The following is a 14,735-nucleotide window of genomic DNA, read 5'->3' on the forward strand; positions in this document are numbered from 1 at the left end:
TGGGGAGATCCTAGGAATCCAGATATCCATGTATTTGGAAGTCTGGGAGTAGAAAATGTCATGAGTGTTTGTACTATGTTCTGACTTTGATGGATTTGTTATTCAAAATTTGAGCCTGGGGTTTTCATAAAATGAGAGGACAAATGGAAATGCCCAATGAATAAACAGGAGTTCTGGTTGGATATAAGAAACTATAAAATAATTTGTTGTTTAGTCTCTAAGTCGTGTCCAACTTTTTGTGACCCCATGGATGTAGTCCACTAGGCTCCTCTGTCCATGGGATTTCCCGGGAAAGAATACTAGAGTGGGTTGTCATTTCCTTCTCCAGTGGATTTTCTTGACCCAGGGATCAAACCTGTGTCTCCTTTGACAGGGTGATTCTTCATTGCTGAGTCACCAGTGAAGCTCATAAAATAATAGTTGAATGTAGAATGTTTTTACTAATTATCTTTCTTAAACTAATGATGAATTTACACTAACAGTTAAAAATTGAACTTTGGTGAAATGTTCTTACAAGATATTGACTGTAGGGAAAAATAATAGCTCCGTGTATAGGTAAAAGATAACTGTGTGAGACCTGTTACCTTTATGATACTCTAAGAGCAATACTAAAGGGAGATGTTGTCATAAACATTTTGTAGATGAAAACTGAAATTTATTTTAGAAAAATAACTTTCCAAGGTAACACATATGAGTGGGAAACAAAGATTGTGGATTCACAGTATACAGTACCAAGGTCATAGTCTCTTTCCATGCTGTGTCATTTCTTATTTAGAGCAGTATTTATATAAGCAAGAAGAGATAAGAAAGCCTTCTTCAGTGATCAATGCAAAGAAATAGAGGAAAACAACAGAATGGGAAAGACTAGAGATCTCTTCAAGAAAATCAGAGATACCAAAGGACCATTTCATTCAAAGATGGGCTCGATAAAGGACAGAAATGGTATGGTCCTAACAGAAGCAGAAGATATTAAGAAGAGGTAGCAAGAATACACAGAAGAACTGTACAAAAAAGATCTTCACGACCCAGATAATCACGATGGTGTGATCACTGACCTAGAGCCAGACATCCTGGAATGTGAAGTCAAGTGGGCCTTAGAAAGCATCACTATGAACAAAGCTAGTGGAGGTGATGGAATTCCAGTGGAGCTATTCCAAATCCTGAAAGATGATGCTGTGAAAGTGCTGCACTCAATATGCCAGCACATTTGGAAAACTCAGCAGTGGCCACAGGACTGGAAAAGGTCAGTTTTCATTCCAATCCCAAAGAAAGGCAATGCCAAAGAATGCTCAAACTACCGCACAATTGCACTCATCTCACACGCTAGTAAAGTAATGCTCAAAATTCTCCAAGCCAGGCTTCAGCAATATGTGAACTGTGAACTTCCTGATGTTCAAGCTGGTTTTAGAAAAGGCAGAGGAACCAGAGATCAAATTGCCAACATCCGCTGGATCATAGAAAAAGCAAGAGAGTTCCAGAACAACATCTATTTCTGCTTTATTGACTATGCCAAAGCCTTTGACTGTGTGGATCACAATAAACTGGAAAATTCTGAAAGAGATGGGAATACCAGACCACCTGATCTGCCTCTTGAGAAATTTGTATGCAGGTCAGGAAACAACAGTTAGAACTGGACATGGAACAACAGACTGGTTCCAAATAGGAAAAGGAGTTCATCAAGACTGTATATTGTCACCCTGTTTATTTAATGTATATGCAGAGTACATCATGAGAAACGCTGGTCTGGAAGAAACACAAGCTGGAATCAAGATTGCCGGGAGAAATATCAACCACCTCAGATATGCAGATGACACCACCCTTATGGCAGAAAGTGAAGAGGAACTCAAAAGCCTCTTGATGAAAGTGAAAGAGGAGAGTGAAAAAGTTGGCTTAAAACTCAATATTCAGAAAACGAAGATCATGGCATCCGGTCCCACCACTTCATGGGAAATAGATGGGGAAACAGTGTCAGACTTTATTTTTTGGGGGGACTCCAAAATCACTACAGATGGTGACTGCAGCCATGAAATTAAAAGACGCTTACTCCTTGGAAGGAAAGTTATGACCAACCTAGATAGCATATTCAAAAGCAGAGACATTACTTTGCCAACAAAGGTCCGTCTAGTCAAGGCTATGGTTTTTCCTGTGGTCATGTATGGATGTGGGAGTTGGACTGTGAAGAAGGCTGAGCGCCGAAGAATTGATGCTTTTGAACTGTGGTGTTGGACTGCAAGGAGATCTAACCAGTCCATTCTGAAGGAGATGAGCCCTGGGATTTCTTTGGATGGAATGATGCTAAAGCTGAAACTCCAGTACTTTGGCCACCTCATGTGAAGAGTTGACTCATTGGAAAAGACTCTGATGCTGGGAGGGATTGAGGGCAGGAGAAGGGGATGACAGAGGATGAGATGGCTGGATGGCATCACTGACTCGATGGACATGAGTCTGAATGAACTCTGGATGTTGATGATGGACAGGGAGGCCTTGCGTGCTGTGATTCATGGGGTCACAAAGAGTCGGACACGACTGAGTAACTGATCTGATATATATATATATATGTTATTTTAAGCTTTGGATAAAATGGCATCAGAATCCTTTTGTTTCCTCAGAAATTATCAAATTATCACCTAAGACAGAAAGGTGCAGAACCCAAATTATCATAATACCCTTCCCATTATTTACACCTTTAAGAAGTGAAGTGTTATTTCTGCCCCAAACCTCCCAGTTGGTCCTCACATGTATCCATTAGATTCTCAAACTACAGAGAATTGCACTCTGGAGACTCATTCCAAAGTCAACTTTTACCACAAAATATTGTTGCTTATAAATGGTATTTTAACCTGAATAACAAAGACATTTTAAAAAGCCTAAATTATCTATAATTACATTTGTTAAAATGGAAGGAGCAGACACAGAAAAGGCTTTTAAACAAAAATAAACATGTGTATTAAAAGGTTTAGGCAACGTAGAGGCAGGCAGGACATTTTGCAAGTTGCTCTACAAAGGCAAATATTTACAGAGGAGATTTGCTTTTGAAGATGTCTGGTGCTAATACTTCTGTGTAAGTGGCTCAGCACTTATCCTGCACCATTCTCCTTACACACACCCATTTCCTCATTAAATGTTGACTCCAGAATCAGCACCATCACTCAGAACTTTTCACTTTGCTGGGAGACAGTCTCCACAACACAGGCAAGTGGTCAGTTATGACATGTCAGTTTTTGTGCATAAACAGATCTTTTCATCAGGAAAAGTAAGCCTTTAAAAATAGTCATCTAATCATCTGTGAAGATACAGGGCTTCTGAGGTGGCCCTAGTGGTAAAGAACCTGCCTGCCAACCTCCTCTATGCAGGAGGCGTAAGAGATGCTGGTTTGATCCCTGGGTAGGGAAGATCCCCTGGAGGAGGAAATGGTGACCCACTCCAGTACTCTTGCCTGGAGAACCCCATGGACAGGGGAGGCTGGAGGGCTGCAGTCTCCGGGGTCACAAAGAGTTGGACATGACTGAAGCGACTTAGCATGCATGCATATGCAGGTGCAGCACAGATTTAATTTGAATATTAATTGGGGGGTCAGCCTAACTTAGTTTAAATGGTTAATGTACTAAAATGGAAGAACTGTGCCTCTGGGGATAAGTATGTGGTGGTGTTTAAGGAAACAATAAAGAAAAAAAAATGCCTTCAAATCATATTCCTCAAGATATAGTGGGGTTAAAAAAAAAAGATGGCAAAAAATGTAGATTTTTTTCATATCTTTAAAAGGAAGGTACTTAGATCCTAGAATATAAAATTCAGTGTATCTGAATAATCAGATTTCTTTGTACCAAATAGAGGAAGCATGAGGGGGAGAAGGAAGCTTCAATTAACAGTTTTCTTTTCCTTTTGTACATTCATGTCACTGTTTCTGAAAGCATTAATGTATTAAGATATATGCACATTTCATGGGAATGTAAATGAGAGTTTGAGTTGAATAACAAAATAATCTGTTGTTCCATTGCTCAGTCTTGTCTGACTCTTTGCAACCCCATAGACTGCAGCACGCCAGGCTTCCCTGTCCTTCACCATCTCCCAGAGCTTGCTCAAAGTCATCTCCATTGAGTCAGTGATGCCATCTAACCATCTCATCCTCTGTCGTCCCCTTCTCCTCCTGCCCTCAATCTTTCCCAGCATCAGGGTCTTTTCTAATGAGTTGGCTCTTCCCATTAGGTGGCCAAAGTATTGGAACTTCAGCATCAGTCCTTCTAATGAATATTCAGGGTGATTTCATTTAGGATGGATTGGTTGGATCTCCTTGCAGTCCAAGGGACTCTCAAGAATCTTCTCCATCACTACAGTTCAAAAGCATCCATTCTTCGGTGCTCAGCTTTCTTTATGGTCTATCTCTCATATCCATACGACTACCGCAAAAACCATAGCTTTGACTAACTAGTTAATAGGTATGGAGTTAAGACTCAAGAATATTTGCCCCATCCTAGTTTAATAAACAGCAACTAACATTCCCAGTGAGACTAGATTTATATATTAATAAATAATTGACCAAGGCCATCCAAAAGAAAACAGAGGCATCTCCTCCCTAGCTGATACACTGTCAGTTGTGGGGGAGGAGGAAGCAGCTCTTTGCTTTCTTCAGAAAGTCCAGTGGTCCACTCCCAAGCCCACTACACAGGGACGTATCCATTTCATAGCCAGCCCAGCACACCAGGCTGTCAGTTTGTCAAATCCATGATGCAAGGTGCTTGCATGAATCCCTCAGTCTGATAGCCAGCTGCTGAACTCTGTTAGCTACAGCAGAAAGGACATGCCAGGACATGTCCTTTCAAGGACACATGAATCTGTGTCACATGACTGCACATGGGAATTGCACACAGCTCAAGCTCGGGTTTGAAATGTGTATAACTCTCACTTGGTCAGCTGTCTTACCTGGGTGCTTGTTTTATTCTACATTTTCCTCAAAGCATGCCCTTCTGTCTTCCAGGGAAATTTGAGTTTCTCGTGTGTGGAGCCTTACACAGTACCTGTCTTTTTCAACGCTACCAGTTATCTGGAGGTGCCCGGACGGCTTCACCAGGACCTGTTTTCGGTTAGCTTCCAGTTCAGGACTTGGAACCCCAATGGTCTCCTGCTTTTCAGTCATTTTGCAGATAACTTGGGCAACGTGGAAATTGACCTCACTGAGAGCAAAGTCGGTGTTCACATCAACGTCACGCAGACCAAGATGAACCAGATAGACATCTCGTCAGGTCAGTGAATCTATTCGACGTTCGTGCCTGAAACTGCTGTTGTGATTTCCTCAGCTAGGGTTATGTTTTTACTTTGTTGTTGGCACACTCTCGTGATTATGTTTGGATTCAGACTCTGAGATCTTGCCTTGGCTTCCCTGAGTGCAGACTGAATGAGGGAAACTTAGAAACGCTGAGCGGATGAGGATAGGCGAGGAAGAAAGTTGGTTGGGACTGTCTTGACAGGACTGAAATCCTTTCCTTTTTACAAATGCTAGTCCCTCTTGCATTGAGCAATGGATATTCCTCTAAGATCATATGTTCAAAAACAAAGAATGATTGTTTTATTAACATAAGAGTGCTTGATATCTTTTGAGTTTATGGACATTCACATTCCTTTTACTACGAGTAATAAGGTTGCGTTGATGTAAATTATGACTTTAAAGGTAAGTTCTACTGTTTGAATCAAAAGCTCAAAGTGGTCTTCTAAATGTATGCAAAGTATTAGGGGAAAAAAAAAGGGGAAATGTGTACAAAGAAGAATGACAAGAGATAAGGATCAACTGAAGGAAGACTGGCCTGGCTAAGTAGAGTCATTTTTAAACTTGACAGTATAGTGGCAGAATAAATGGAGACTTAGGTAATATTGTTGTTATTTGAATAAACTGGTCGACTTTGGAATAGTCCTTCAATATGATGGCACAAAGAAAGATGATATTGCCAAACAAGATATCATAAACAAAGAAAATGATATCTGATATGGGACTGAAAAATAGTAAAAAAAACACAAATCATCAAATTTCTCTAGATGTTTCTTGAAAGCAGTGTTTTAAGTAAGTACTTCAATTCTAAGTAGAATTGGAAGATGGAAGGAAAAAGAGTATTTTCGGAGCCCCTAGTACAGATGTACTAAATACTGTGAGAGAAAGTTCCTAATAGAAGGCTCAACTGTGCGACTGTGAGCTCTGATTTCTAAATATTCTGTGTTCATTTGTGACACTATTATGATTGGGTCCATTTCATTTCTCCTGTATACTATCAGCTCCCTGAAGGCAGAGACCATGCCCCTGCACGTAGAGCAATGCCTGTAACATAAGAGATGCTCCAGGAAGGTTTGCTGAAGTCAGCACTGTGGCTCCATGAACTAGTGTTCACAGAATATCTCCTGCTTGAGGATATGTGCCTTTTCATGCAACAGGCTGTGTGTTTTTGTATGAGCTGGCTGTGTGGTCTATTACAGACAAGGACTCAAGGAAGACACGGAAGCATTATGTCACAGGTGTATCTGAATAATTGAAATCAAAAGCTCTTGTAAAATACCTAGATATTTACTTTTTCATTTTTTGCACTGTTAGTTTTGCTTTTCTCCAAAAGCTCATAGGGAAAATGATTGATCACCATATTTTATCACTGCATCTCAGTATAAATTCATGTGGAGAGAGTTGGAGCAAATAGAATTTATCTGGAGAGACCACAATAGCACATAAAACAAATACACATACAAATATTTACCACCGTTGAAAAACTCCCCATTAGATTCTGTTAAAATTGATGTTCAGGCATTTCTAATGCCTAAACACATAAAAACACAAGATGAAGTCCGCCCTCCTGGAAATCGCTGAGAAAACCCAAACTCCTGGTGGTTTTCCATGTAACAAGTACCATTATAATTAAACGAATAGGATCTTAAACATAGTAATCAATAAACATTTGCTAATTTAATGTCTAGTTTAGGATCCCTGCTGCTGCTGCTACTGCTAAGTTGCTTCAGTTGTGTCCGACTCTGTGCAACCCCATAGACAGCAGCCCACCAGGCTCCCCCGTCCCTGGGATTCTCAAGGCAAGAACACTGGAGTGGGTTGCCATTTCCTCCTCCAATGCATGAAAGTGAAGAGTGAATGTCAAGTCACTCAGTTGTGTCCGACTCTTAGCGACCCCATGGACTGCAACCTACCAGGCTCCTGCATCCATGGCATTTTCCAGGCAAGGGAACTGGAGTGGGGTGCCATTGCCTTCTCCGAATTTAGGACCCCAGGATATAATATAATAAAATAAATATAAAATATAAAATAAAAATAAAATATAATAAACAAAGGAATACAATATTCAGCAACTAATTTACCTTAATGTGTGTGTATGCTCAATTGCTCAGTCATATCCAACTCTTTGTTACCCCACGGACTGTAGCCTGCCAGGCTCCTCTGTCTATGGGATTTTTTGGCAAGAATAGTGGAGTGGGTTACCATTTCCTCATAAGTTTCCTTAAATAGGATAAAAGTAAAGTTTAGATGGTTTTGTTAATTTATATTAGAATCTGTGCAAATTAAGGAAAACAGGATTTGATATTTGAATTTTTCTGTAGTCTCATTCCTATATAGTCCAATGAAATATTGACATTTCAAAGATTTCCATTTTTCCCATACGTAGAGTACACTGATATTTGCTTTTAACAAAGGATAATTGTTCTGTGTTATATCTACCCTATTCTTTATATGAAATATAGTTGATTTTTATTATTGTGTTAGCTTCTGGCTTCAGGTATATAAGAAAGTGAGTCATATGTTTATATATATATATGTGTGTGTATTTCTTTTTTTAGAATATTTTCCATATAGGCTATTATAAGATATTGGACATAGTTCCCTGTGCTATACAGTTAATCTTTATTGCTTAGCTATTTTATGTATAGCAGTGTGTTTATTAATCCCGTACTATTAATTTATCCCCCCACTTTTTTTCCCTTTGGTAACCATAATTTTGTTTTCTGTATCTGTGAGTATGTTTCTGTAAAAAGTTCGTTTGTATCTTTTTTAGATTTCAGCTGTAAGTGGTGTCCTATGGTAGTTTCTTTTTCTGCCTGACTTAGTATGATCATTTCTGGGTCCATCCATGTTGCTGCAGACGGCATTATCTCATTCCTTTTTGTGGCTGAGTAACCTTTAATTGTGTCTCTATACCACAGATTCTTGATCCCTTCATCTGTCACTGGACATTTAGGTTGCTTCTGTGTTTTGCTTATTGTAAATAGTGTTGCAGTGAACACTGGGGTGCATGTGTCTTTGGGATTTAGAGGTTTTGCCTTTTCCAGATAAATGCCAAGAGGCGAGATTGCTGGATCACATGGTAGTTCTATTTTTAGTCTAGAGCCTGTCCTAACTATTTTTAGTTTGTTGAGGAACCTTCCCATTGCAGCTGCACCAGTACCCAGTCCCACCCACTGTGCAGGAGGGTCCCTTTCCTCCATGCCTCTTCAGCATGTATTATTGACAGATGGTTTGATGATGGCCTTTCTGACTGGTGTGAGGTGATAATTCATTGTTGTTTTGATTTGCATTTCTCTAATAATTGGTGATGTTAAGCATCTTTCCATGTGCCTGTTGGCCATCTGTCTATGGAGAAATGTCTCTTTAGGTCTTCTGTCCATTTTTTGATTGGGTTGTTGTTTTGATATTGAGTTCTATGAGCTATTTGTTTATTTTGGAAATTAAGCCCTTGTCAGGTACGCTGTTTGCCATTATTTTCTCCTATTTTGTAGGTTGTCTTTTCATTTTATTTATGGTTTCCTTTCCTGTGTAAAAACGGGTAAGTTTAATTAGGTCTCATTTGCTTATTTTTGCTTTTATTTCTTTTGCCTGGGGAGATTGAGCTAAGAACATATTACTGCAATTTATGTCAGAGAAGGCTTTGCCTATGTCCTCTTCTAGAAGATTTATGGTATCATGTCATATTTAAGACTTTAAGCCATTTTGAGTTTATTTTTGTCATGACGTATACTTAAATTTCCAATACGCAGTATTGTTAGCTAAAATCACCATGCAGTACATTAGATTCCCCTGGACATTTTCGTCTCCTTACTGAAAACTGGTACCCTCTGACCAATATACAGCAAGCCCCCGGAAACCACCATCATTCTACTCTTTGATTCTATGGCTTCTAGTTCAAGATTCTACATGTAAGTTAGGTCATATAGTATCTATCTTTCTCTGACTTGTTTCATTTAGCACAGCATCCTCCTGGTTCAAATGATTTTGACCAAAACAATGAGAAAGCATTTTATATCATACTCAATACCTACTGAAACCAAGTTTTCATTAAATATAATTTACCTTATGTTTTAACGTGCTCTCATAATTTTGTTGTTTTCTCTTCTGTCGCTCTTCAATTAAAATTACCATGATCCACTAAGTGATTTCGTGACCTAAAAACAAGCTGCAACCCATAATTAGAAAAACACTGACCTATGGACTGGTCTTCTCATTTGAAGAGTTGGGATTTTTTTAAGTTCTAATTACCTGAGAGTATTTATGCCATCAATTCATAATGGAAAACTAAATGTATCTTCCAGAAACAATATTATAATATTGTAACAGTAGTAAGAGAAAAAGTATTCCTGTGTATTACTGTCTGATACATAGCCAAACAAAACACACACATACACACAGACACACAAAGAATCTGCATACCATTTGAAATAAAGTTTTTAATTGCAAAATGCATCAATTTTATGCCCTAATTACAAAGAGATGCTTAGAATACACTGTAAAGTTTTCATCTGCCCTGTTAATAAGGTGATGGAAAGTGGTTTAGCATTTATATGGAGAAAGGAACATGATTTCTGTTAATGACCTTTCTCACCTATTGAAGAAAAAATCAATTTCTATCCATGAAAACAAAACCTTTTAGAAGAATCATTCAGAATATGCCCTCCTCCTAAATCAACTGTTTGCTAAGTTGAAGTGTTCAAACCTCATTGTTTTGTTTATGAAGAGAGTGCAAGCGTGAGTGCGAGCTAAGTCGCTTCAATCTTGTCTGACTATGTGTGACGCTATGGACTGTAGCCCACCAGACTCCTCTGTCCATGGGATTCTCCAGGCAAGAATACTGGAGTGGGTTGCCATGCCCTCCTCCAGGGGATCTTCCTGACCCAGGGATCAAACCTGGGTCTCTTGAATTGCAGGCAGATTCTTTACCATCTGAACCACCAGGAAAGCCCCACATTGCTTCAATTATGGAATGGCTTCTTAACATCCACACCACTAAACATCAGCTCTGTATTCCTGTCTCCAAAGGGAAACTTCCTGGGGCCTTGCTTTATTTCTGTTTTGCAGGAAAATTTCCTCTGCAAACCTTTGATAAATTTCCATTTGGCCATTTGGGTCCTGTAAGGGAAAGTATCGTAGTCCACCCAAACTGCCATAACCAAATCTGTTAACTATGTCATTTTTATACACACACACACACACACACACACACACACACACACACATTTCTCATAGTTCTGGGGGCTGGAAGCCTGAGATCAGGGTGCCAGTCTGGTCGAGCTGTGGTGAGAGTCTTCTTCCTGGTTGCAGACTGCAGACTTCTTGCTATGTTCTCATGAGGGAGTTGGACCATAAAGAAGGTTGTGTGCATGCTAAGTCGCTTCAGTTGTGTCTGACTCTTTGCAGCCCTATGCACTGTAACCCACCAGGCTCCTCTTTTCAAGAGATTCTCCAGGCAAGAATACTGGAGTGGGTTGCCATTTCCTTCTCCAGAGGCTCTTCCTGACCCAGGGATCAAACCCACCTCTCTTTATGTCTCCTACATTGAGTGCTGAAGAATTGATGCTTTCGAATTGTGGTACTAGGAAAGACTCTTGAAAGCCCCTTGAACAGCAAGGAGATCAAACCAGTCAATCCTAAAGGAAATTAACCCTGAATATTCATCAGAAGGACTGATGCTGAAACTGAAGCTCCAATACTTTGGCCATCTGATATAAGGAGCTGTTTCATTATGTAAGAGCCTGATGTTGGGAAAGATTGAAGACAAAAGGAGAAGAGAGCAGTAGAAGATAAGATGTTTGGATAGCATCACTGACTTGATGGACATGAATTTGAACAAACTCTAAGAGATGGTAAAGAACAGGGAAGCCTGGTGTGCCACAGTCTACAGGGTCGCAAAGAGTTGAACATGACTTAGTAATTGAACAACAGCAACAACAAACAAGTGGTAAAAGGGATGATCTGAGCTGTCTTCTTTATGAGAACTCTAATCCCATTCCTGAGGGCTCCTCCCTGCTGACCTGAGCACCTATCAAAGCCCCATCTACTAATACTGTCATTATGGGCATTAGGATTTCAACACACGAATTTCAACACACATCCAGACCATAGCCTAAGGAATAGACATTTTCTTGGCTTTGTGCATAGCTGGGAAATGTGCTGGCCAATACTGGCAAGTTCCCAGTTCAATCTCAGCACATGCATTTCCCAAGGACTGCTCCTGGCACTGTCTATTACAATTAGAATATCTCTTCTCTTGATTTTACAAACATCTGAAAATGTAGTTAGTATATTAATATTTGGAAGAATTGATCCATATACCAATTTCTAAGTTCAGTAATAATTTGCATCATGAGATTTATTTTTCCTCACATAAGAAAAAAAAAATGTGTTATTCATTCATGTCCAACTCTTTCAGACCCCATGGACACTAGCCTCCTAGGCTCCTCTTTCTGAGGAATTCTCCAGTCAAAAATACTGCAGTGGACAGTCATTCCATTCTCCAAGGATCTTTCTATCCCAGGGATAGGGCCCAGGTCTCCCACATTGCACACAGATTCTTACCATCTGAGCCATGAGGGAAGCCTCAAGGAAAAATGGTTGTTTATAATATTTTTATGTTTTAAGTTATTGAGAATTGATTTTCAGCTCTGTAATTTCAAACTCCATATAATTTTATAGTTTTCTTAAAATAAATTTCTATAACTCAAAAAGTAAGTAATGTTTAGGCATTACTTCACATACTTCAAGTGATTTGTTTTACATTGTCTTATAGCAAAGTAGAGAATTATTTGATAATATATATTATATTCCTTAATTCAAATTTAAGCCATAGTTTTTTAGAAGCTGAATATATTAGAAGTCTTGGCATATCCTTTAATTAAATTTGAGTCATGATGATTCAGGCTTCCCTCATGGCTCAGCTGGTTAAGAATCCGCCTGCAATGCGGAAGACCTGGATTCGATCCCTGGGTTGGGAATATCCCCTGAAGAAGGGAACAGCTATCCACTCCAGTATTCTGGCCTGGAGAATTCCACATGGGGTCTCAAAGAGTTGGACATGACTGAGTGACTTTCAGTAAAGATGTACATTGATATATTATCACAGTATATATCTAATAAAAGTAATTGAAATCAAGTAAATATTTTCAATGAAGAGGTTATTTTAAAGAGCACATCCTTATGTGGAATACTATTATGTCATAAGAAATCATGTTTCTCAAAAATCCTATAACAATTGGAAAACATAGTGAATAAGAGTGTTTACAAAAATTATGTCGAATATAATCCCAATATTATTATTTTTATAAATGTATAGATAACTAGAAAAGAGATATGAATGAAATAAATCTGGATAATACTAATTATCTCTAATTGGTAGGTTATCAGTCCATTACTAATTTCTTAACATATTTTCCATAATATCCAATTTTCTAAAACAAACATCAAGTAGTATTAAAAAAAATGTATATAGTAATACAATGATACTTGTGAGTAAAATGGCACTCCTAAAAAGTATACCGCTTAACAACATGATGAATGGAAATTACATAAAGTACGTTATATTGATTTAAAAGGTCTAGTTTCCCTACTTAAATAGAAGCATTTATATAATCAATTTTTTAAAACTCTGTCCTTAAACAATGGGCTTCAGCTTCAATTCCTAAATGGCATTCACATAAAAAATGGAACATTTTATGTTGAGTCTATGAGCATTTCGGAGAAGGCAATAGCACCCCAGTCCAATACTCTTGCCTGGAAAATCCCGTGGACGGAGGAGCCTGGTGGGCTGCAGTCCACGGGGTCACTAGAGTCGGACACGACTGAGCGACTTCACTTTCACTTTTCACTTTCATGCATTGGAGAAGGAAATGGCAACCCACTCCAGTGTTCCTGCCTGGAGAATCCCAGGGACGGGGGAGCCTGGTGGGCTGCCGTCTCTGCGGTCGCACAGAGTCAGACACGACTGAAGCGACTTAGCAGCTATGAGCATTTATTTGAAAATATACATAGCTAATTGTAAACCTTTTTTTTTTTTTAGGATAAATAAGGGAGGGGGAGATAGGTGAATTCATATATAAAGGCATTTTCTTTTAAAACTGTTACTGGCTCTCAGGAAACAACAGATTTTATTTTTCTCTCTTAATAGTGAATCAGGAGTTACAAATCTCTTTATTTCCAAATGGGGCTTCCCTGATGGCTCAGATGGTAAAGAATCTGCCTACAGTGCAGGAGAGACCTGGGTTCGATCCCAGGGTCAGGAACATCCCCTGGAGAAAGAAATGGATATGCAGTCCGGTATTCTCCCCTGGAGAATTCCATGTACAGAGGATCCTAGTCCGTTATAGTCCATGGGGTCGCAAAGAGTTAGATGCAACTGAGTGAAAATTTCTATATGTATAGTTCTACTAAAAAATATCTAAAAAAATAAGAAGTTTCTACTTTCGGATGGTTATCTAGATACATAAAATGTTCGAGGAAAACAGAAATTCATCATTTTAGGATGCTGATGACAAAATACAGCTCTGAGTTCTTGGGAACGATGGAGCCTGAGGAAGGTTGATGGGTGAAGCATTGTGCTCATTTTAATTAGGAGCTTAGATGTGTGCTAGGATAGCATATCTCCCCTTTTTAGCAAAAACCAAAAGTGAGATGGATATAGAGCAATAGATACGTATCTATAGCTATAAATATAGCTCACCTTGGATATGCCTACAACACAGATGGCTGATTTTATTCTCCCGAGTTCACAAGTAGACGTGCTGTGAGAATCACCTGGTACCCAGTAAAAAGCATTTGAGTTAACAGTGTGTTGCTCCCAGGTAGTGTCACCTAACTGACTTTTTATTATATTTCAATTCCCAAAGTGGCTGTGCTATCATCATGCCAGCTGAGTGCAAATCTACCTTGAATTATATTTCAGTGCATGCTGGTGCATTTTCACATCAATAGAAGCATTATATTCCAACATGAAAGAAAAAAGAGGCTGGGAGGAAAGTTTTGTAATATTAGGTATTGACTTATTCTTCAGGAAGGAAAGGGGACATTTTAATTTATAATCACACAGCAAGATACCATACCCACTCTAGCTTCCACAGGGTTTGGGGGCCTTTTAAAATATCCTATGCCTTCTTCAGGGAAGATGAATAAAACATGATTGTGCGCCTGTGTGTTTAATAATTTTTTAAAGTTGCAAGGAGAGGGTAAAACTTAGCAAACTTAGGTGGATAAAATGGAGGTAAAAGCCCCCACTGGGGATCAGGTTATGTTTTAAAAGCTTTATTTACTTTTGTTGCTATTGTTCCGTCACTAAGCCATGCCTGACTCTTTGCAACCCCATGGACTGCAGCACACCAGGTCTCCCTGCCTCTCACTATTTAGTTTACTGCACAAATAAGCTAATCAAAGAGAAAATAAGTCATCACTACTATAAACTAACTACGAGAATAAAATGAATTGTGCAAGACCAGCAAGG

General features: G+C 39.0%; 1 protein-coding gene across 1 annotated transcript in view; it reads left to right on the forward strand.

The window, feature by feature from the left end:
• CNTNAP2 (contactin associated protein 2) overlaps positions 1–14,735 on the forward strand; it is a 1,639,050-nt gene that overhangs the window by 328,599 nt on the left and 1,295,716 nt on the right. The window contains exon 8 of the mRNA XM_070787139.1: positions 4,976–5,240. Coding sequence (XP_070643240.1) covers positions 4,976–5,240 — 265 coding nt within the window. The remainder of the gene's footprint in view (positions 1–4,975; positions 5,241–14,735) is intronic.

The sequence above is a fragment of the Bos indicus genome, chromosome 4 (genome assembly GCF_029378745.1).
Source record: "Bos indicus isolate NIAB-ARS_2022 breed Sahiwal x Tharparkar chromosome 4, NIAB-ARS_B.indTharparkar_mat_pri_1.0, whole genome shotgun sequence".
In the NCBI taxonomy this organism is placed as follows: domain Eukaryota; kingdom Metazoa; phylum Chordata; class Mammalia; order Artiodactyla; family Bovidae; genus Bos; species Bos indicus.